General features: G+C 53.2%; 9 protein-coding genes across 9 annotated transcripts; 2 read left to right on the top strand and 7 right to left on the bottom strand.

Annotated features, from left to right (window-relative positions):
• Nucleotides 1-922: 922 nt before the first annotated feature.
• J4E79_005585 (uncharacterized protein) lies at nt 923-2,204 on the bottom strand (the record flags this gene model as incomplete). Its single annotated transcript, XM_049354463.1, has 2 exons — nt 923-1,618; nt 1,845-2,204. The coding sequence occupies 2 exons, from the start codon at nt 2,202-2,204 to the stop codon at nt 923-925; spliced, it is 1,056 nt and encodes a 351-aa protein (XP_049211328.1).
• Nucleotides 2,205-3,049: 845 nt separating this feature from the next.
• On the top strand, nt 3,050-3,519 carry J4E79_005584 (uncharacterized protein; the record flags this gene model as incomplete). Its single annotated transcript, XM_049354462.1, has 2 exons — nt 3,050-3,087; nt 3,303-3,519. The coding sequence occupies 2 exons, from the start codon at nt 3,050-3,052 to the stop codon at nt 3,517-3,519; spliced, it is 255 nt and encodes an 84-aa protein (XP_049211327.1).
• A 458-nt stretch (nt 3,520-3,977) lies between these two features.
• J4E79_005583 (uncharacterized protein) lies at nt 3,978-5,075 on the bottom strand (the record flags this gene model as incomplete). The annotated part of the gene is made up of 1 exon (XM_049354461.1): nt 3,978-5,075. One exon carries the CDS (start codon nt 5,073-5,075, stop codon nt 3,978-3,980), a length of 1,098 nt encoding a protein of 365 aa, XP_049211326.1.
• A 415-nt stretch (nt 5,076-5,490) lies between these two features.
• On the bottom strand, nt 5,491-7,569 carry J4E79_005582 (uncharacterized protein; the record flags this gene model as incomplete). The annotated part of the gene is made up of 1 exon (XM_049354460.1): nt 5,491-7,569. One exon carries the CDS (start codon nt 7,567-7,569, stop codon nt 5,491-5,493), a length of 2,079 nt encoding a protein of 692 aa, XP_049211325.1.
• Nucleotides 7,570-8,862: 1,293 nt separating this feature from the next.
• J4E79_005581 (uncharacterized protein) lies at nt 8,863-9,864 on the top strand (the record flags this gene model as incomplete). The annotated part of the gene is made up of 1 exon (XM_049354459.1): nt 8,863-9,864. One exon carries the CDS (start codon nt 8,863-8,865, stop codon nt 9,862-9,864), a length of 1,002 nt encoding a protein of 333 aa, XP_049211324.1.
• Nucleotides 9,865-10,444: 580 nt separating this feature from the next.
• On the bottom strand, nt 10,445-11,673 carry J4E79_005580 (uncharacterized protein; the record flags this gene model as incomplete). Its single annotated transcript, XM_049354458.1, has 2 exons — nt 10,445-10,462; nt 10,663-11,673. 2 exons carry the CDS (start codon nt 11,671-11,673, stop codon nt 10,445-10,447), a joined length of 1,029 nt encoding a protein of 342 aa, XP_049211323.1.
• Nucleotides 11,674-12,319: 646 nt separating this feature from the next.
• J4E79_005579 (uncharacterized protein) lies at nt 12,320-13,810 on the bottom strand (the record flags this gene model as incomplete). The annotated part of the gene is made up of 4 exons (XM_049354457.1): nt 12,320-12,346; nt 12,397-13,572; nt 13,629-13,685; nt 13,736-13,810. The coding sequence occupies 4 exons, from the start codon at nt 13,808-13,810 to the stop codon at nt 12,320-12,322; spliced, it is 1,335 nt and encodes a 444-aa protein (XP_049211322.1).
• Nucleotides 13,811-14,218: 408 nt separating this feature from the next.
• J4E79_005578 (uncharacterized protein) lies at nt 14,219-17,112 on the bottom strand (the record flags this gene model as incomplete). The annotated part of the gene is made up of 2 exons (XM_049354456.1): nt 14,219-16,854; nt 17,100-17,112. The coding sequence occupies 2 exons, from the start codon at nt 17,110-17,112 to the stop codon at nt 14,219-14,221; spliced, it is 2,649 nt and encodes an 882-aa protein (XP_049211321.1).
• Nucleotides 17,113-17,408: 296 nt separating this feature from the next.
• On the bottom strand, nt 17,409-20,040 carry J4E79_005577 (uncharacterized protein; the record flags this gene model as incomplete). The annotated part of the gene is made up of 4 exons (XM_049354455.1): nt 17,409-19,266; nt 19,324-19,698; nt 19,747-19,859; nt 19,921-20,040. The coding sequence occupies 4 exons, from the start codon at nt 20,038-20,040 to the stop codon at nt 17,409-17,411; spliced, it is 2,466 nt and encodes an 821-aa protein (XP_049211320.1).
• Between the last annotated feature and the right edge of the window lie 351 nt (nt 20,041-20,391).

Below are 20,391 nucleotides of genomic sequence, written 5' to 3'. Positions count from 1 at the left end.
CGCGCCATTAGGCAGCCTGCGTACGGTCGTTTTGTTCGACCGAACTGCTCTACATTACCTGAACAGCGTGTTTTTCTTCACTACAGCGTATGCGCCATGCGCAGCGAGGAGTAGCTTCGCAAATAGTTCTGTTCCGAGGCTCCGGACTCCGCCATGACGATCAACGGGCGACACATAACGTCGCGGCGGTGCTATGGCCTCGCGCTACACAACGAATCGCGACGGTGCATAGTGCTAAGCTATGAGCTAGATGCATGTATGGAGATGAAAGTATTGTTGACGCGGCCTGCAGGAGATGTCGCTGAGCGTAATCGTATACGCGGTACGAAAAGACACGCTCTCGGCAGTCGTGCCCCGCGGCTTCCACCCGAGATCGCTTCAACGGCAACTGCGTACTGCCATGTTGAAAGTACGCCACCTCCGCCTTACAAATCGTTCATTCGTCCGAACCTAAGCCTCCACCTCCACGTCTCCTTCCGGCTCATGGATTCTGTGGCGATGGTCCGCCATCGACTACTCAACAACACAGAGGCACTGCTAACCGGTGGCTTACTCGCTGAGAACCAGTGTAAGGTGAATCATGATTCATGCACATCGAGCACAACGACAATGAAGAAGAGCATGCGCCTTGACTCACACTGGACCCTGGTCATGGTCAGGCTAGTCATTGAAGTCTTACTGTACATCTGATGAAGATCTGCGGCATACAACCTCACAAGCATCGACGATGATGGTCGCCATCTTCATATCATCATCATACATTGTATCAACTTCTCTCCCTGTGTCTCGTGCTTTCCATTTATATTCTCCAACTACTCATTTTGTCCACTCGAAAGACCTAGCTACCCTACTTGTACGAGCCCAGTCTCCCTCCTCAATCATCGTATCTAGCACTGATCTCCACCCCAACGTTGTGCACATTTCAAGTACGCCGAAGTCTACCTGGCTTCACTACTGGCTCCTCATCGGAGTCATCAGACACCATCGTATCCGGCAACTTGCTCTTGCCTATAAGTCCGGCCAGACCATCCATCTCGCGCGAAGCCATCGTGCCAGGATGCGCAGCCTCAAAGGCCTCTTCACCCAGATCAGCATCACGCTTGACCGCTTTGCCCTTGCCGCTAGCCTTCGCATAGCGTTCTTTCTTTGCATCCTTGACCGTGATCTTCTTGTTGTCTTTGGTCTCCGGCCACACGGAATCGAGGGCATCCGCAGCCTCATAGAGTGCCTTGATGGCTTCGCGAACGTCTTCCTCTTGCAGTTCCTTTGAACCCCAAGGGGTGTTGTCGAGACGAGCCTTCTTCGCATCGATGAGCGCATCTGAAGCGATCTCGTCGTTACCCGCTGTTGCTTCAGCGAGGATCGCGATCAGAGCGAGGACCCCCGGCTCAAACTTCATCGCCGTGTCCTTGATCCACCAGAAGCTCTTGATGTCGCGCTTCGATGCGGACACACTGTACTTCTGCTTCAGTGTCTTCGCGTTCGCCGAATCGAAGTCCTTGATTAAGCTCGCGATACGGCTGTATGGCTTGACGAGGCGGAGAACGTTCTTGCGGAGGGGGGCATCGCAACGACGAAGCTTGCTCATGTGGTTGCGAAGAGCTTCTTTTCCGAGTGCCTGCAGGTACGTTAGTATGTTTCAATGCAGAAATCGTCATCGTCGTCATCATCTTCCTCCAAAGATCGGACCTTGCGTATGGCCTGGATGAGTAGACCCTTAGTCATAAGGATAGTAGGCAGTGGGCCGATGTGTAGCCGTAGATATAATCGCTGAGTTCTCTGGGTAGGTGGGCGAATGGGAAAGTACCAATCGATTCCCTTCCTCAACAAATCTCGAAACTTACCCTGAGTGACCTCTTTAGTAGGCCTGATGTATCATCAAGATACAGAACGACCTCCAGCTCAGGCTCCGGACTGATACGGTGGTAGTCGTAAGTACCGATCAGCAACTTCTCTCCATCGGCGACATTGTTGAAGTGGAAGGAGTTCATGTCGCTGTTGTAGAGTAGCTCGCCATTGATGTCGCAGGCCCAGATCTCTTGATCACGGAGACGAAGTGTGCGCTCAATGTTGAAGATGATGTCGTCATGTGTCATTGACGGTGTAATGAGGAAGTTGTTCGCTTTGTCACCGGTCTCGGGGCAGTAGAGCTCCACCTTGATGGCGCGCGAGCGGTTCGGCGGGAGGGGGGTAGTGGGAGCCATGATGTAGACGTAGATGTAGATACGAATGTAGTATATGTAGTCAGGGGATGTGTGAGGTTGGAGAAGAGAGTATTGCGGTTGTAGAAGAAAGATATATACCCACTGACGTGATACTAGTCGCGGTGAAGATGAAGGTGAAGGTGAGCGCGACTCAAAATCTGCGCCCAATTTCGCAGTGACGTCGCTTCCCTGGCAATATCGATTGCCTGTCCGTGGACAATAATAGAGGTCGAGGTGACGGGGTGCTGCCTAGATATGTGCGCCATTTCGGGGGCTTCCTTTCACTGAATCACTTCGCAAGTTTTCGTATTTAGCTAGATCGAATGATCACGAGCAAGGCTTTACAAATGGATGCTTGGAATCCCTCATCAGACGTTCATGTTCTGTTGCTGTAGGGACAGTATTTGCGCAGCGGTATCACACCGCACGGATGGCCTGTGTACAAACGAGCGCTCGCTCACCTTCACAAATGTAAACAAGCCCACAATTCTGGGGCGCCCACCATCAGCCCATTCTAAGCGGATATTGAACTCTTCTATATATACCAACTAATCCGTCTATATTCCACGAAGAAACAACGAACAGTCTGGCTAGTGTTCTACGCATGTTTCCCTATAGTCTAGGGAGTTTAATCCGTGTCTCTAGTGGCTTAGTAAGAGTTTCTTTTTGCCTCTTTCTGCGGCCTCGTGTTCGAAACTCTGCAGGATTTACTACTTTTTTGCGCTTTGATGCGAGACCGTATCTTAGTGAAAGTGAATTATAAACGTGATCAGGTTGAGAAAAGTCTAGTTGTTTGCAAAAAGAGCCAAGATTACGAAGACGTGCAATAGATCGTATCAATTACCATGTTCAAAGAATGTGGCCAGGCGTACACGGGTATGAAGTAAGTGTATATGGTTACCTGCGTAAGCACATGATAAACTTCTAGGTGTGCTATAGACCATTGGAATGTTATCCCGAAAACTATTGACATACTCCCAAACGTCGCTAACTACTCGCATTCGTCACAGGAAAGTAAGACGTAGATGCCTTGAGAAGTCGCAACAGTAGCATGATTGTGAATTCCAGCTTCGTTCGCCACGGTTGAACCTCAAGAAGGATGTCGAATACGTTGCTTGAGATGAAAGATTGGGGCGTCCGTACTACAGAAAAGACCAAAAACCTTATCCGAGACCCGGGGTTATTCGCTACGATCGATTTCTTTGGCAAGATCGTCCCTGGTGAACACCTCTCAGGTGAAGACTTCCTCCTCGCTAGTGCCGAGGCTAGCCGCCAGGCTAACAGTCCTTCCGAGCCCAAGGATATCCAGGATTAAGATGTGTTGGACGCCGTCCAAACCATGTAAGAGGCCGCCGAAGCGATTGATTCCATATGAGACGACAACGATTCTACCCGCGTGAATTAGGTTAGTGGCTGAGCCTGGAGGGTGTCAGTGAGATTGAAGTGAGTGGAGTGATACATGCCGAGACGTCAACAACCTCCTGGGTCTGGCATGATGTTCAAGCGGCTACTTGGGAATTCACAGAAGGTGTTCTGGGTCTACTATGATGGACTTCCGATCAATTGATAAGTCACTGAAGAAACTCTGGATACCATGAGAATTTGACTACTTGATCGAACGCACGATGATAATAACACGCCTACTGAGCAGATGCTTGATCCCATAGCCTTGAAGCACAGAGGTAGTACAATACATATGGCCGCTCTCGATCGAACGCCCTCTCGTTCACCGCATGTACTTCTTCTCACCACCAAATGCCCAAGCTTAACACCCTAGGCCGCTTTCTCTACAGTCAGATACCTCTTGTACAGGCCGATACTGCCCTGCCTCTTGTCATATACGTAAGGGCCCCAGACCACCTTAGCGCCAGGTCCGAACAGTCTAGTGGCCAATCTTTCAGCCAGATCAAAGGTCTTCGTATTGAAAGCCTCGTCTCCATATTCGCGCCTTGTAGGAATCGTGATCTTCAGCTTCTGTAGCCTACCCTCCCAATAGCCAAGATCCAAAGTGTCCCACTCTTCAATACAATCTTCTAGCGAATCCTCATCATCCGATTCATAGTCGAGACGATGACTCCATTCCAAATCCATCGTCAAGTTTTCAACTTGCAGGCCTTGAAGAAGAACCAGGAATTTCGGGTCGTCGTCCATAAGCTGGTCGACCTCTCTCCTGATTGCGACGTGGCGAATGACGTTCCTATTCATGACCAGCGAGTTGGTCAAGCCAGCCATGTCGGGAGGGTTGCTATGGGCTTTTGTGTAATCGGTGTAATCGTAGTAGTCGATTATGACGAACGTTCGGGTAGCGCCAAAGCACAGGAGTGCTTCTGAGCAGAGTTGCTTGTTGCTGCGAAGCCAGTTGGGAAGACCTTCCGGTACGGCTGAGTTAAGACCCATGTACCACATATCATAGCGACCCTCATACCATTCATATTCTTTCCAAATATCACCTCCGTAGCCACCCTCATACCATCCCCATTCTTGATCCTTCTCGTCTGCGTTTTCTCCATCCTTCTCTTCTGTGTCTTCTTTATCCTCTTTCTCCTCAGATCCCTCACCGTTCACCGCATCGATTTCCTTCTGTTCATTCACAACCCGGAGACCGTACTTGGGAGACGTTTGGCAAGTGGCTAGCAACAGGAGATTGTCGGCGCGGAATACTCTGGCCTCCGTTCCTAGGGCGTACTTGTATATCGTATCGCGGAGTTCTCGTGGAAGGCGGAAGAATGGAAACACACCGGGCGGAACCCAATCTTCCGCGATCTTGGCTACTTGTCGTGCTTCCTTAGGTGTGGTGGGCGTTTTCTTGAGCTTGCCGCCGTCGATCCTTTGGAAGAGCGACTCCCGAACACGAACGTCGAAATAACTCATGGCGGCTTAGAGCAGGTGGATGAAGATACCTCACCGGAGAGAGTAGTCTGAACGCGAAGGAAGCTGGCGGAAGGCGATTCGTAAACAGAAATGCTAGAGCCTAGTGGGTACTAGCCCTGATCAGGCAGCAGCGGTCCACTCTCACTTCGGTGAGTGAGTGCGAGCGCCCGGGCGCCTTCACTGATACAACCCGCAAGAGGGCAACGAAATTTGACAAAAAGACAAACTTGTGTGCCAAACCAAACACCAGGGTATACTGTTAGCTTTGCGATTACCATTTGCTTTCGTTACAGGTGTCACAGATGTACTGCATTGATAGACTTGGTCGAATGTTTGATGACGGCTACACATGCATTAAGAAGGCTTCTCCTACACATGACTACATACGGGCACGGCTCATAGCAGTACCAGCTACTCAGATCCCTCCGTTCAGGTAGTAATCCAGAGGGTACCCCAGCCAATCACACTGCTCCACATCCGTGTATCCGGCGCTCTTGCTCGGCCAATCCAACAACCTAATCTCATCTCCCGACTTCTTAGTCGCGTCAACCTGCATCCACTGGCCATACTTCGTCACACCTTCAAGCACCTTGTAATACCCTCTTACATCAAGATACTTCAAGCTAGGGTTCGGGTCGCCGTTCCTGATAAAGGAAGCGAAGTAGCTGGTTGTGAGCTGAACACTCCACAGATCCTCTGGTTCGCGGATACGGTTCAGAACGCCGAAGAACCAAGGCGAGTCTGCGCCGTGGAAGCGGAAGTACGGGTTCTCGGGGTTGTCGTTGGCAGGGCCACCCAGGTTGTTGGGGTCGTAGCCGTCGATGGAACGGTCGAGTTGGTAGTAGTATGTCTTTGAGAAGGCTTTCGATCGCGAGGCAGAGTAAACTGTAGATTGATCGGCACAGCGGAACGTCTTGTCAGTGGCAATGCGCTGCGAGACGTTGAAGGAGTCGAGCGTTAGATTACCAGTGCTGGTGAAGGGGAAAAGACCGGACTGGATGACGCGTTCGGCCCATGTGCTGTTAATACCTAGCGCTTCCTGCAGTCCTTGAGAGTGGTTTGAGATGGGGCTAGTGGGGTATGTGGAAAAGGAAGCGCCGTCATCGAGAACGGTACCGAAGATGACGGGGATGTGCGCGGTACTGGCATTGCGGGTTGAGATGATGAGTTCGGGCGTGTTGACATAGGCACCGTCTTGGACGACGTATCGGGCTACAGTGTTGAAGCCGACTAGGTCTGCAGCAGGAACTTTGTCGAGACAAGCAATTTGGGCTGACACATCAGTGCTGTTGCAGCCAGCGGCCGCAAAGATCTGAGGTCCGGCAACGGTGTAGCTTTGGTTGACCGTGTAGTAAGTTGAATACGTTGTTCCGTAGTCACCGTCCAGACCAAGCGTTACGCCTCCTCCAAGGTTGGACAGGGCAACTGCGCCTTGGAATTTGCCGATGGCTTTAGGAGAGCCCAATAGTGTTCGGACAGAGCCGGCTCCGGCAGATCCTCCGGCAATCGTGATCCTCTCTGGGTCACCACCAAAGGCAGCGATATTTGCAATGGTCCAGTCGAGTGCTAAAATCTGGTCGGCGATGCCGAAGTTGCCCTTGATGTCTGTTCCAGGAATGGCCAGGAAGCCGAGAGTTGAAAGACGGTAGTTGATGTTGACAACAACAAGATCCTCCTTGCTTGCAAGGTTACCACCGTCAGAGAGTGGATCAGCGCCACTTCCTCCGGTAAACCCACCACCATGGATCCAAAATAAGACGGGTCGGAGCTGTTTCTTCGATCCCGCTTTGGGAATGTATGGTGTTTGGATGTTGAGGAAAAGGCAGTCTTCGCTTCCACCACCACCTTGGATGCAATTCGAGCCGTAATCGGTGGCCTGGATCGTTTGACCCTTCTTGGAGTAGAGTGAAGAGTACTTGAAACGGGTAGGCGTGTCGGCATATGGAATGCCTAGGAACCTGAACGACTTCTGGTTGCGGTAACCGACGAAAGTGTTTCCACCAGATGCTACTGAGATGGAACTTCCGTTTACAGGCCCGGCGCTTGCTGAACCGTTGTTTGCCGACTGTGTACACAAGACTGGGAGTTGCTTGTGATGTGACGAAGCGGACATGTACTTCACTCGGTTGCCGACTGAAACCACGCCGCTGTCGATGTAGTACCCTCGTTCAGCGTCGGTGTATTTGGCATAATCTTGGTACGAGAGAGCATCGTTGAAATCAGCCTGGTACTTCTGGAGCGTAGCCTTGGAGATGAGTTTCTCGTTGAGCGAGGCACAGGCTGCTGCTGCATTGGCTTGAGGGACCGGGTCGAGGATGATGGCACCAATGTGGTTCTTGTCGTCTGAGCCGTTGAGGTTGTTCTGGTAAATGAGCGTCAAAGAGGACTTCGCGTTCGAAACGCCAACGGCAGGTGCTGATCCCACTGGTGAAGCCTGAGAGACAGCAACAATACCAGCCGCTGCGGCGGCAACGAGGGTGGTGATGACTGTCATCTTGAATGTCCAGCTTGGCGCAGAGACTTGATCGACAGCTGGAGAACCATGGTCGTTCATCTTGATCCTCTTATACGGCACCGGTAACCCGGATGGCGTCGTGCTTGCAGATGAACAACCGTAGCGCTAGCCGCAAGCAGCTCTCCTCCACATGAGGCTATTGGAAATAAGCATTCGAGAACGGACTAACCCCAGGAAACGAGGTGTAGATCGATCACTAGGCAGGGGCAGTGGCAGAATGCTTAAGCAGAAGACTGGTACCGCAACGACCCGACCGAACGACATACGCGTACTAAAACCTCTCGTATCTGAAGCGGATGCACTCGCCTCAACACGAGCATACGATATGCATCTTCGGCTGTCACTCAATATCGCAATGGATGTGAATCCTTCCAGATCGATGTATCGCTTGGCCTGCAGTTGGATCACACCGAGCGCAGCATCGCGATAGTGGTCTATGCATCTTCATCCGAGGTTCAGGTCCGATGTAATTTAGCCGTTTAGGCACTGCATGTAGCCCGCCGGCCTCGTGGCGATGGCATCATGGATGCTAGACGATGCAGGGGTCGGGGTGGATGTCTTCGCTGTCCGTTCGCGGGGTGTGGCTTGAACTGGGGGGCGGAGAAGTGGAAGCTGGAAATTTGATGGGGTTCCGGGGTTTAAGACGCGCAGCTTGGTGCTAGCCATGTTGGGCGCTAGTCGCCATATTCCCCTCACACCTGGTCACAACCTGGCAGGTTTGATCCTCCCGGTAATCGACTACTTCCTTGCTTCAGGGAAACGGCGGATGTATCTACACGATTCTGACGGCTGTGTCTATGGTCATTGACAGAATCCTATATTGCAGCGCGACACGACAACTCAAAAGTATCTTTCATGCGTACCGCTGGGCATCCTTCATCTCATTGGAGGATTAATCGGACGCTCTTCATCTTGGCAAGTAGAATAACATCCTGAACACAGTAACGACTATGATACATGACTGCGTAGACGGGAAGGTGCGATCTCATTTAGATACCAAAACGAACAAAGCTTAACATGTCTCCTCCTGCTGATAAGTCAATGTATTTGCGTGCGTTCGCACCATTCAGTAAATCGCAATACGAAGCAATGCACAGAGACAAGAATTGGAGTGGGTCGCGATAGGCAAGATAGATTGGCAGGCGTCATTGCACATCATATGCATGTCAGGAATCCAGGAGTTTGAATGGCAACCTCACGTTCTACCACCTCTCTCTCTCTTTCTCTCTCGACCACGTTCCATCGTCTCAGGTTTCCATCGTCACTTTCAAGATGCGGCTGAAGCTACTACTTCTCACGCAACTTGTTGCGACAGCATTTGGCGCGAACACGGTTCCACCCAGCATCTGGAACTACACCTACCCATGGCCAGTACAGTACTTTGAGTTTGCGTCGCAACGCGCAAATCTCTCCATGGCTTACATGGATGTACCCTCTCAAAACACCAGCTATGCCTCAAACAAGACCATCATGCTTCTCCACGGCAAGAACTTCTGCGGCGCGACATGGGAGGACTCAGCGCGTCGCCTCTCAGCCCACGCATACCGCGTCATTATCCCCGATCAAATCGGCTTTTGCAAGTCATCCAAACCACCCGCCTACCAGTTCTCGCTGCAGCAGCTGGCGCGAAACACACATCTCTTGCTGCAAAGCCTAGGCGTGGAGTCAACATACGTACTAGGACACTCCATGGGTGGTATGTTGGCCACGCGATTCGCCCTCATGTACCCAGAGCAAACATCCCATCTCATTCTCACAAACCCCATCGGTCTGGAAGACTGGAAAGCACTTGGAGTCCCATGGCGCAATCTCGACGCTTTGTACAAAGACGAGCTGGCCACCAACTACACATCAATCCGAAAATACCAACAGGCAACCTACTACGTCAATACCTGGAAGCCGGAATACGATGTCTGGGTGAATATGCTAGTCTCACTTTACCAAACGTCGCCCGAGAACATCGACTTTGCGTACAATATGGCGCAGACGACGGATATGGTCTTGACTCAACCGATTGCGTATGAGTTTGAGCTAGTGCAGCCTAAGACTCTTCTATTGATAGGGACAAAGGACACGACGGCTATCGGTAAAGCTTGGAGCCCACCAGATGTACAAGCCAAGATAGGTAAATACGAGGTGTTGGGTAAAGAAGCGGCGGCGAGGATTCCAAACGCGACGTTGATCGAATTCGATGATCTAGGCCACAGTCCCCAAGTCCAGGACAGCGAAAGATATCATAGCGCGCTGTTTGGATGGTTGGAGGGATCTAATTGAACTTGTTGAGGCGGTGCGGGGTGTGTGTGACAAGTGAAAGGAAGGGAGGTAGCGAAACAAAAAGAGAAATATGCGAATTTTTATGACCGCAGGCAGTTTCGAACCCGGAGCAAAAATAGATCGCTTCAACCGAAGCCTGTATGTGAACGGATCACACCCTGCACGACAGGGTAGACATGCGAAGGACATACGCTACGGGCCCATCAGATTCTATTGGGATATTAGTAAATTATTGCGTATATATACTACGATACGGTGTTTCAATTGCCTGGAGGTTATGGGTGAGAGTGCGTTTGCTGGTGTGACTGTGAGAACTGGGATGAGCAAACAGTGTCCGCACAGACTGGGTACGTCACTTCGAAAGGCCGGATAAGCCGACTACCTGAGTGCAAGAGATCACATCAATCGCGCTGTCTCTGTACTCACACAACGTGGGAAGGAATGTTCGCCCAGGTGCTCAATGTGTTTGTGACCGTTACCATATGTCCGAATAAGTCACTGGTGTCTCAGTACACCCAGAACGCCCATCTAAAGATCTCAGTAACTACAAAATACATTCGATACCTTACCACATACCCTTCTACCCATCCCAAAGCCACTGACACAATCCACGCCCCACTAACACCCTCACCAATCCGTCCTCATACTATAATAAAAATTCCCACTAACCTTCCCCAACAAATGATCCCCATACCTCCCCTTCCCATACCCGCCCTTCCCACCCGTCCTCTCCACACACTTCCCCAACGGCTCAACCCACGCCTCAAAATTCGGCTCATAAAAAAACGGCACACTAACCCTATACCTCTCCCCCCTATGAATAACCCGATGTTTCGTGCTCTTCCACAACCCGTTCGTCCACCGCTCAATCATATCGCCGATGTTGACGACGAAGGCGCCGGGCAGGGGGTCCGCGTTCAGCCAGGTCGCGCCGTCTTTGAGCAGGACTTGCAGGGAAGAGGGAGTGGGGTCGGTGAGAAGAAGGGTCACGCAACCGTAGTCTGTGTGGGCGCCGCAGGAGAATTGGTCGATGTTTTCGTCGCCGGAGATGGGGGTTGTGAGTGGGGGGTAGCCGATCATGCGCATGACCCAGAAGGAGTCGGAGCAGTTACGCAGGAAGATTTCTTCGTCTTGCGTTGATTCTGTTGCGCTTTCTTGAGGGGGACCGAGGTCGAGGGCTACGCCCATGGCGTGCACGAGTGCTTCGCCGACTTTCTTGACGCGCGAGATGTATTCTTCGTACACGGGTCTGAGCTGTTCGGGTTTCTCGGGCCATAGATTGATTCCTTGGAGGCTCTTGACGCTGCCTGGTCCGCCATCGCCTGGTTCTCTCTTGTCGGCGGGCCAGTCCCGGTACCAGTCGATGGCTTCTTGCATGTCTTGCAGCCCGCCCGTCACGTTTTCGCCCAGCCCCTGGTACCCTCGTGCGCCGTCGCCTCCTTCTGGGCTGCCGGCGTCGAAGCGCTTAATCTTGTTCTTTTCTTCGAGCGGTAGAGAAAAGAAGTCACGCGCCAAGTTGATGATTTCGTCGAGTTTGGTCGTGGGGATGCCGTGGCCGGTTAGGTAGAAGAAGCCGTAGTTTATGCAGGCGGCGTTTATGGCGGAGGCGGTTGTCAAACGGGATTCTTGCGAGGAGGAGGGGTCCATGAAGGGAGATATGTCGATTATGGGGAGTCCATCTTTCTGGGCGGCGGCGATGGGCTTATCGTAGCGGGAGCCGGAGTCGGGCGTGGGGTTGAGGTTTGTGGGAGATGTGGATGTGGTGCCATTTGACTGTTTGTCTCCTGCTGGACCGGGGGCTGTATTCATATCTAACATTATGCCTTCCTTCAAATGACCGTCTATTGCTTGGTTCGCTGGCACCTTTTCAACTCAATGATAGATGGATGGATCGTATTGCCTCTGACTCAGACACGATAACGGTCCTAGTAACTCACAATCGATCGTCCTGGAATAATGTTAGCAGTCAAGTATGACTTTCTATGAGCACTGCGTGTGAATTTCGATGAGGTTGGCGAATCGGTACAAACGTGTGTTGGAGTAGAAAGATCGGGATGTCGAATGTTCGGATGGCGATGCCTAATCGAGACTAGACGCGGCTATTCTAGGACATGTCCAAGTCGAGACGGAACGCAACTATGGGACATGTGCGTTCAGACCATGCTACCACGAAGGATTTGGTCCAAGGTGATGACTGCACACGGTGTTTGTTCATGATAAAGATCTTCCCCTCCACGTATGGTGCATGACAGCAGAGAGCAGCGTCCAAAGGTACGCGTCTTCACGCATGCAAGCTCAGATGCAAGATCATTCTTACTGTCATCGTGGGTTCATTTCAAGTATAGTGGTATATCGCTCTATCATGCATCGCATCATGATTAATTTCTATAGATGCACCTCTACCGCACCATCACGCACTGCCAACTAGCAACACACTGTTACCAATCGTGGTCATTTACATGATGACCTCGTTCGAGACGTCCTATACAACACGTTAGCACACGCTGAGAACACAGATATTAATTGACTCACCCTCTTGAGCTCCTTGTAGGGCAAGCAGACACAGTTTTGCACACGGACTTCATCAGCAACAGCACACTCCTTGCCGAGAATGGTGATGCTCTGGACCTTGACGCCGTTCTTGATGACGCTGGTCGTGTGGCTGGTAACGGGGGTAGGAGTGCCCTCAACACGCGCCCAAGCACCAACCTTGCTGTGCCAGCCGATGATGGTGTACAAGACGCAAGCGTCGTGCTTGATCTCAGAATCTTCGAGGACAATGGACTCCTTGACACGTACACCAGCGCCAATGACGACGCGGGGGCCGATGGAGACGTTGGGACCGATCTTGGCGGTTGGGTCGATCTGCGCGGATGGGTGGATGTAGACGGGGGGTAGGATGTTTGCGGAGGGGGCGGCGAGTTCTTCTGAGCCTGCCTGGAAGGCCTTTAGGAGGTACAGAGCATTCGCTGGCACGGCGGAACCAGCGGTCTTGATCTGGCGCCAGAAGTCCTTGGTCTCGAGGACGAAGAACTGCCTGCTGTCGGCGATGTCAGACAGCACATCCTGCTCCAACCGGATAACGGCATTCTCCTTGTTGTCATCGTCGTCGTCGTTTTGGTAGAAGGAGGATTCGAGGTTCTCGGAGGAGGGGTACGACAGCAGCCGTGGGCGCTCGGTCCGTCGCTTGATGGCGCTGCGGATGGCGGGGAAGATGCACTCGGTCGCGAAGAGGTAGACGCCGCAGTTGATGAGGTTGGAGATGTGCGATTCGGGCTTCTCGACGTAGTGGAGCACGCGCTTTGTGTGCGCGTCTGAGACAATGCATCCGAAGTTGGAGGCGGCGTCGTTGGCGACCCGCGTACCCAGCATTACGGCTTCCGCATCCTTGTCCTCGAACAGCTTGAGCATCTCCACCAGCGGGAACGAGGAGCAGACATCGGCGTTGAGCACGAATAGCTTCTCAGGCCTGCCCTTCAGTATGACGTCGCGGAAGTGGTAGAGACCGCCCGCCGTGCCCAATGCCTGGTATTCGCGGAGGTACTTAACGCTCAGGTGCGGCCAGCTGGTCGAGACGGCGTTGATGAATTGCTGGAAGACGGACTCCTCGTAGTAGCCGACGATGAAGACCTCCTTGATCTCGGGGACGTTTGTGATGGCGCGGAAGCAGTGCTCGATTATGGGGTGGCCGGCGATGGGGAAGAGCGGCTGGAGCAGCGTTAGCGGGGATGTCCTGGGGCTGTCTATTTCGCGTCGTCGCGTACCTTGGGCAGTTCCATAGACAGAGGCCTGAAGCGTGTGCCGCGAGAAGGGCCTCCGACCTAGTCTTGTGAGTACACATGGCAGCGTCGGTGTTGTGGGCAGTATCTACCAGAATCACGGCCTTGGTCGAGCCTCCAGACGGAGACTTGGGCCTCATGGAGAGGGAAGGCGGCTGCAGACTCATATTGGCGTATTTTTGGATGTGAAAAAGCAAGCTGGATTCAAGGGATTGTCGGAATGTCTCAAGATCAGAAGAAAGGTGCAGTGAGTGCAATTGCGAATCTGGCCTTCAGGAACGAGTTGGTGGACCCTGGAAATCCAGCCCACGTTGGCGTTGGCGGTGAGGCGCCCTGGCGAATCGGGGCGTCGGCGCATCGTCAGGTGCATGTCGACTTCATCCCTTTTCACACGCCAGCCGTGAGGGAATACGAGCAAGCTAGATCTGTCGCGCATATACGATGTCACCATGCTAACAATTCTGCTACCAAAATCACAATCTGGACTACTCGATAGCTGCTAAGCATATCGTCTGTCAAAACCTCCTATCACCTATGCTATACCTATTGGGGATTCCCATCAACCTATACCACCACTACTTTCCTACGCCAGTCGCGAGCTTCTTGTTCTTCTTGATCAGCGCATTGAGCTTCTTCTCCAACACATCGTGCTCTCTCCTCGCCGCATGCATCGCTTGCTCCGCCTCTTCCATGGTCAGCACACTGCCTCTTCCTCGCCTTGTGTTGCCATATCCACCCATTCCAGCTGTCGTCTCAATCGCGTTCATTAACCCCTGCATGTCCAGTCCGCTTCCACCGCCATTTCCAAAGGTGATGTTGCCGTTGCCGTCAAGGCCGAACTCTTGTGAAGACTGGTAGCCAAGTCCAGCACCCACGAGCGCTTCGAGACCCTGCACAAACACGCCACCAAGCCTGTCAGCCGCCATCAATCCCATGCCGTCTATTTCTGTGCTTCCTACCGCTCCTCCCTCAACCACTGCTTTGGCCGCTTTGGCTAGTCGGTTCGAGTTGACAGAGATGTTCGCTGTTCCGGCGCCAGGTGCGCCACCAACAGCCGCCATCTCGGGACGTGGCTGGTTTGGCGGTGGGTTGTCCGTCTTCGGGAGAACGTATTGATTCAGATAGGCGCCGGCATCTGCGGGTGTTTGCTGCTGTTGTGGGGGAGGGACCTGGGGCATGGACGCGTCCTGGCCTTGTACCGGTGGCAAGGGAAGGTTCGTCGAACCGAGAAGTCCAGAAGAATTGTCCAGTCGCGGCATCTGCTGTCCGCCGTTGGTATTCAGCTTCTTACCTGCCTCCTTGAGAGCAGTGGCGATAGCTGGGAGGACGTCATTCGAATGCGCTGAAGTAGTCATGCTGTGACCGTGTGCATTTTGCTTACGAGGGTGGAAGCGGGCATGGCCTTTGAGCTCCTCGATATGCTTTTCAAGCTCAAGTGCTTTATTCTCAAGCTCCTCAGTCAAACCCCAGAAAAACTTGCCGTTGGGTGTAATCAGAGTCCTGGAGTCTGGCTTTGCGTCCTGGCTGTTCAGACGTACTGGCTTCTTCTTCGCAAGCGCCTCAAGGTCGGCTTGGGAAAAGTGCAACTTCAGGTCCGGAGGTGTAGATACATTGCCATTCGGAGTAGAGCGGGTAGCATGGGCAAGTGACGAAGACAGCGGTTTGAAGAACTCAAGGGTCGATGCAAGGAGCTCGCCCGTGCGCTGCAAGTCAGCCATGATCGACTGAGCTGAATGATCCCGCTTTTCCTTGGGCTGTTCGGGCTCCGGCTCCGGTTCAGGCGTTGCTGTTGCCGAGATCTTCGCTGACGAGACTCTCCGTGAGGCCACTGTCGGCACTTCAGGTTGTTCTTCTTCAACAGTAGCTGGCTTGGGCGAGGCTGGCTGACTCTTGAAGGCAGCGGCAATAGGTTTGGCGTTTGTTGTCGGCTTTTTGGCTTTTTTCTTGCGCCCAATGATGGGAGCTTGCATTACCTCAACATCGGACTTGTTGTCTTCCAGTATTTCTTCTTCTATCTGCTTCTTTCGCTCTTGTCTATCCTTCTTGGCTTGTGACTTTGTCTTCTTCCTAACAGGCGCAGTCCCGACCTTACCGCCGATCGGAGGCGGTGAGCTGGCCCTTGAAAATGATGTAGAGGTAACTGAAGCAGTGTCCGATATCATTTCGCTTGGCGTGCCTGGTATATTGACGGAAGCGATACTCGCTTGCCTAGATCGAAGCTTGTCGACCGTTGGGATCTGAGGCAAGGACGGTTGTGATGCCGCGGAAACAGGCGGTGGCACTTCTGTCTTTGGTGTTGCGACGACACGCAAAGTCCTCGGCGCACCCGCGCGCTTGATTGGCGATCCAGTCACCGCTGCGGCGGGACTTGGAGGCACAGAACCAGCTGATGTCGTTGGCACAGAACGATTGCTTTTTGCCTGAGAGTCTGTCTTAGATGAGGTTGGAGCTGGAGAGCCAGCTTCAACCGGCAATTTAGTTGCTGCTTGAATATCGAGTTTGCCAGGAGGCTGTCGCTTGGTCGAAGCTGGAGGTGTCGCAGTCGCCGCAGGAGTGCGCGCTGTCTCTTTCTGTGGCTCTCTCTTTGGGGTGGTCTGAACTGCAGCTTGAGTTTTCTTAGAAGCGCCCTTCGATTTTGGCGTGTCCTTGCTGATCGTTTCCGCCATCGACTTCTTGGCGTCTGGTGTGGACTTCGGTGTCTGCAAAACATCCTCTTTAACTGCTTTGGACGCCTCTCTAGGTGTGGGTTCCTTGGGTGTCTGTGGAACAACAACTGCTTCCCTGGTCGTTGTTCTTGAGGGCGTCGTAGGCGCAGGTGAAGGCTTGGAGACAGTGGTCGCGGTAGTTGCTGCTGCAGGAGTTGCAGGTCCAGTAGTCTCAGCTTTCTGCTTGCCCTTGGTATTCTTGTTAGGAGTTGAGTTGGGAAGCGGCGTGGCAGGTACAACAGGCACGGCCGGTATAATGGTCGAAGATGTAGTACGGGACATTGGTCGAGATCCAGCACGCGAACGTGACTCTTCAAGTACTGCTTTGGGAATTGCTGGTACTGTGAAGCCAGGGGGTATAGTAGGAGTCGATCGGCGAGGATGCTCGAAGAATTGGCCGCTTAGTGGAGTGCTTGGAGCGGGCCGTGTTGGCTCATTGTCGCTGTCGTTAACAAGTGCATCGACGTTGATAGATGCCTGTTCCTCTACACTCAAGGATCCATCATCTGCAATACTACGTCAGCACTAGAATCTTCAAAGTGTAAATTGACAAAAGCGAGGTCATGATCTAAGTACGGCGGCCGCCAGACGATGGTCAGGATGGGTTGACAAAAGCGTAAGGTACATCATGTTGCAAAGTCGTCTCTCGAACATCTTCGTCACTTGGTGGGCAAGAAAACAGTGAACAGGCCATCTCTCTATTAGAAAGTAAGCATGCCGACATGATGCGGCAGGAGGGGTAGTTACGTACATGCGATGGCCATGACGAAGACGACGAGAGAAGCCAACCTTTGCAGCGGCAGACAGCGCAATCCACCAAATCATAAAAGAAGATGAAAAGAAACGAGAAGGTATAGGTGCCGTGAAGACATGCCGGGGCCATATGCTTTGACAAAATCCGTGCAGTCCAATCATAACGCCAGGCGATCCAGTGTCGAAGCACTGAATATGTGCCGATGCATTCGCCGTAAATCCGAAACGCCATGCAGCCATCATTGAAGTAAAGTACTGAGACAAAATGTCAAGCCGCTAGGCCGACCCGAGTGCAGAATGAAAGTGACTACCATCGTCCAGCGCCGCCGTAGTTGTTGTTGGAATAGAGCGAAGAGAAACCACCTTGGCCTTGACCATACAAGCCCTGCCCGGCCATTCCGCCTTGGTGCAGCCTCGCCTGCAAGATACTCGGGTCTTGGACATCGGCAAGACCGCCACCCCCAGAGGAGGAAGTGTTGGCATGCCTATGCTTCTTGCCCTTTTTCTTGGATTTCTGCGAACCAGACTCCTGGTAAGCTCCAGGCGAAGGTCCATAAGGGAAGCTGAGGAGGCCAGGGGCAGGGGCAGGTGTGGAAGTTGAAGGATGTTGATTAAGGAAAGAAGGAAACATTGACTCACGCTTTCCAGCATCAGCTAACCTGGCACCGCCGTCCATGTTACGGCTGCGGAGCAGGTCCTGATACATGGCATCATTGTTGTTCCTTGCCGTTGCGCCAGCCCCATAAGGTAGACCACCAGTAGCGAAACCGTGGCCTTGACCGAACATGCCAGTCCCGCTGACCGGGGGTGTACCAGTAGGCTTAAGTCCTGGAGGGGGTCCCTGCACGTTGGTGAAGAACTGTCCACTCAACTGCTGATGCTGAGACATCGGGTTGAATTGGTTGGCGTTCTTGGGCATCATCGAGTTTTGCTGGCTCATCAACTTCTGGTTCGCGACAGGCTGCACATTCGCGGAAGCGGAAGCGCTGTCGTTGGCGAAGCTGAAGCGTGAAGTGTGCCTGGTATGGCCAGAAGCATTGTGCTGTTGAGGCTGCTGAGCACTCGGCATGTTGTTCAGAATGCCCGTGGCTTGGGTGCCAGACTTGAAATTGGAGAGCAACAGCTGCTGTTGTTGCTGAGGTGTAAGGCCTCTGTTACTCAATCCCAGGCTACTGAAGTCCTCGGCCAATGGCGTGTTCTGCCCGAAAAGGCTGCCTCCGAAACCTTGCTGACCAGGTGGTGCAATCGCGTGTTGATTGAGGTGGTTGGTATTTGTCTCGGGACCGTCTTCAGGCTCTCCGCCTAGCTGCAAGCTGCCGCCAGCCGTTGCTTCGTTGTCTTCACGCTCAGCAGCCGGGGCTTGTTGGGACGCTGCCTTTGCTACAGCTACAGCTTCCGCTTCCGCCTCGCGCTGCAATGCCAGTTCCTTCTCCTTCTTTTCTTTGATGGCACGACGCTTAGCACCGCCATTGGGATCCAGTAGTTGAGGGAACTCGGTGACAGCTTTCAGTTCTTCCTCCGACAGAACGGCGCTCGAGAAGACGAACTTAAAGTCTGGCGAGCAGATGACCTTCAGTAAATCGTGAATACCATTGTCGCGGGGCTTCGGAGGGCGGGCGGCGGGTGCGGGGGTCGGAGCAGGCGGCGGGGTGGCAGCCTTCGATGCTTGTGCAGCCTTCTCCTTTTCCCTCTCTTTCTCCTTCTCTTTTTCTTTTTCTTTGTCCTTGCCCTTCTTCTTTGGTGGCTCAGATCCCTTCGATGGTTTGGGTGGTTGCGCGGGAACAGCATTCGTGACCATGGGACTGGCGTTGTTCGAAGCGACCGTGGATCGGCTGGCTCGGCGTTCCAGCAACGCCTTACTTCCCCAGCTAGCGGTTGCAGGCAAACCGGGTGCCTCGTGTATCGAGCTCGACGTATCGGTACTATCCTGTCGATGCATCGGGATTGCGGCAGCGACAGCGGGGCCCTGGTGGGCGGGGGGCGCGGCTCGAGACGTAGACGATTGTGACGGTTGTTGCGTCTGGATTGAGTTCATCATGGAGAGATCTTGGCGAGTGAAGCTGTCGTTATCTTCGCCGGGTTCGTGCAAGAACATGCAATTGCGGTTATTGCAGGTCTCGCCGCGGAGGTACGCTGAGCAGTACTTCGTAGTACCAAATTGAGCCCTGCAAGAAACGTGAGCTTGTTACATGACACGTGTGCATGGATAGAGGTTCACATACCTCAATGTCCTCTCGCCATTCTGAGAACCGTCGACAGCATTGATGCACTTCTCTGCATCTTCCTTGCGAGCAAATGTTACATAAACACCCACCGACTGTTGATGCTGCGCGTTCTCCTTGGCTTTGCTGACGACAATCTTGAGGATCTTGCCGTACTGGCCGAAATAGTCGTCTCCACGAAGAGTCTTGAGCAGTTCGTCTTCGCGTATCGTCGGCGTGAGACCGGTCACGTATACGAGGTTCTTCTGGACGACACGCAGACCCGACAGATGCTTGCGGCTGAGAGAGTCGGCTTCGGCCTTTTGTGCTTCCTTCTGCCGTATCTGCGCGTTCTTTTTGGCCTTTTGCGCGATGAGCTGCTTGTGTTGTGCCATCCTGGGTAGTGTCAGATGTGTTTAGAGATGGAAGGTGCAGGGGACCCACTCTTCGGGGGAGATGGTCTTCCACTCGATCGTGGAGTCATCGTAGGGGCGGCGGCAGGCGGGACACAGGCCGTTCATGGTCGTCTTGATGTTGTTGTAGCAGAACTGACATATCTGGCACGTGGGTCAGCATGGGACTCGAGATGGTTCACCGAGTTTTGGCACAGAGGCGTACTTGGTAGCCGCATGGGCAGGGGCGGAAATTCCTGTCCGAGAGGTCGAACTCTTCGACACAGAGCGGGCAGCACTCCTCCTCGTCATCGTCGACGAACTGGTCCTGCTGCAGTCGAGACATGGTGTGTGTGGTTGCGATGTGTTGTTGAGAGCGGGTGGCGCTCGAAGTAGAGATACGTGGGGTGAGACGAGACCTGGGGGTCGGGACGAGAGGTCAGTAAGGAAACCGCGGAAGTACAAATAAACGCCGGCCGGAGTGTCGCTGTCGCTGGAAGAGGGATCCACAGGAGGTGATGGGGGTTAAGAGGCTGCACCTGCGCGATGGCACACCAGGTTCCGCTTAACGCTAGCGACTTACATAAGCGCGCATTTGCGGGTGGGAGCTGCGAACTCGACGACGTCGACGACATCACCACCCGCAGTCGCCCTCACCTGCTACATCGCGTAGCCTCACCACTCTCTCACCGCACAC

Source organism: Alternaria viburni (assembly GCF_023758015.1).
Source record: "Alternaria viburni strain BMP 2772 chromosome Unknown scaffold_10, whole genome shotgun sequence".
NCBI lineage: Eukaryota > Fungi > Ascomycota > Dothideomycetes > Pleosporales > Pleosporaceae > Alternaria > Alternaria viburni.
This window is presented reverse-complemented; position numbering and strand designations above follow the sequence as displayed.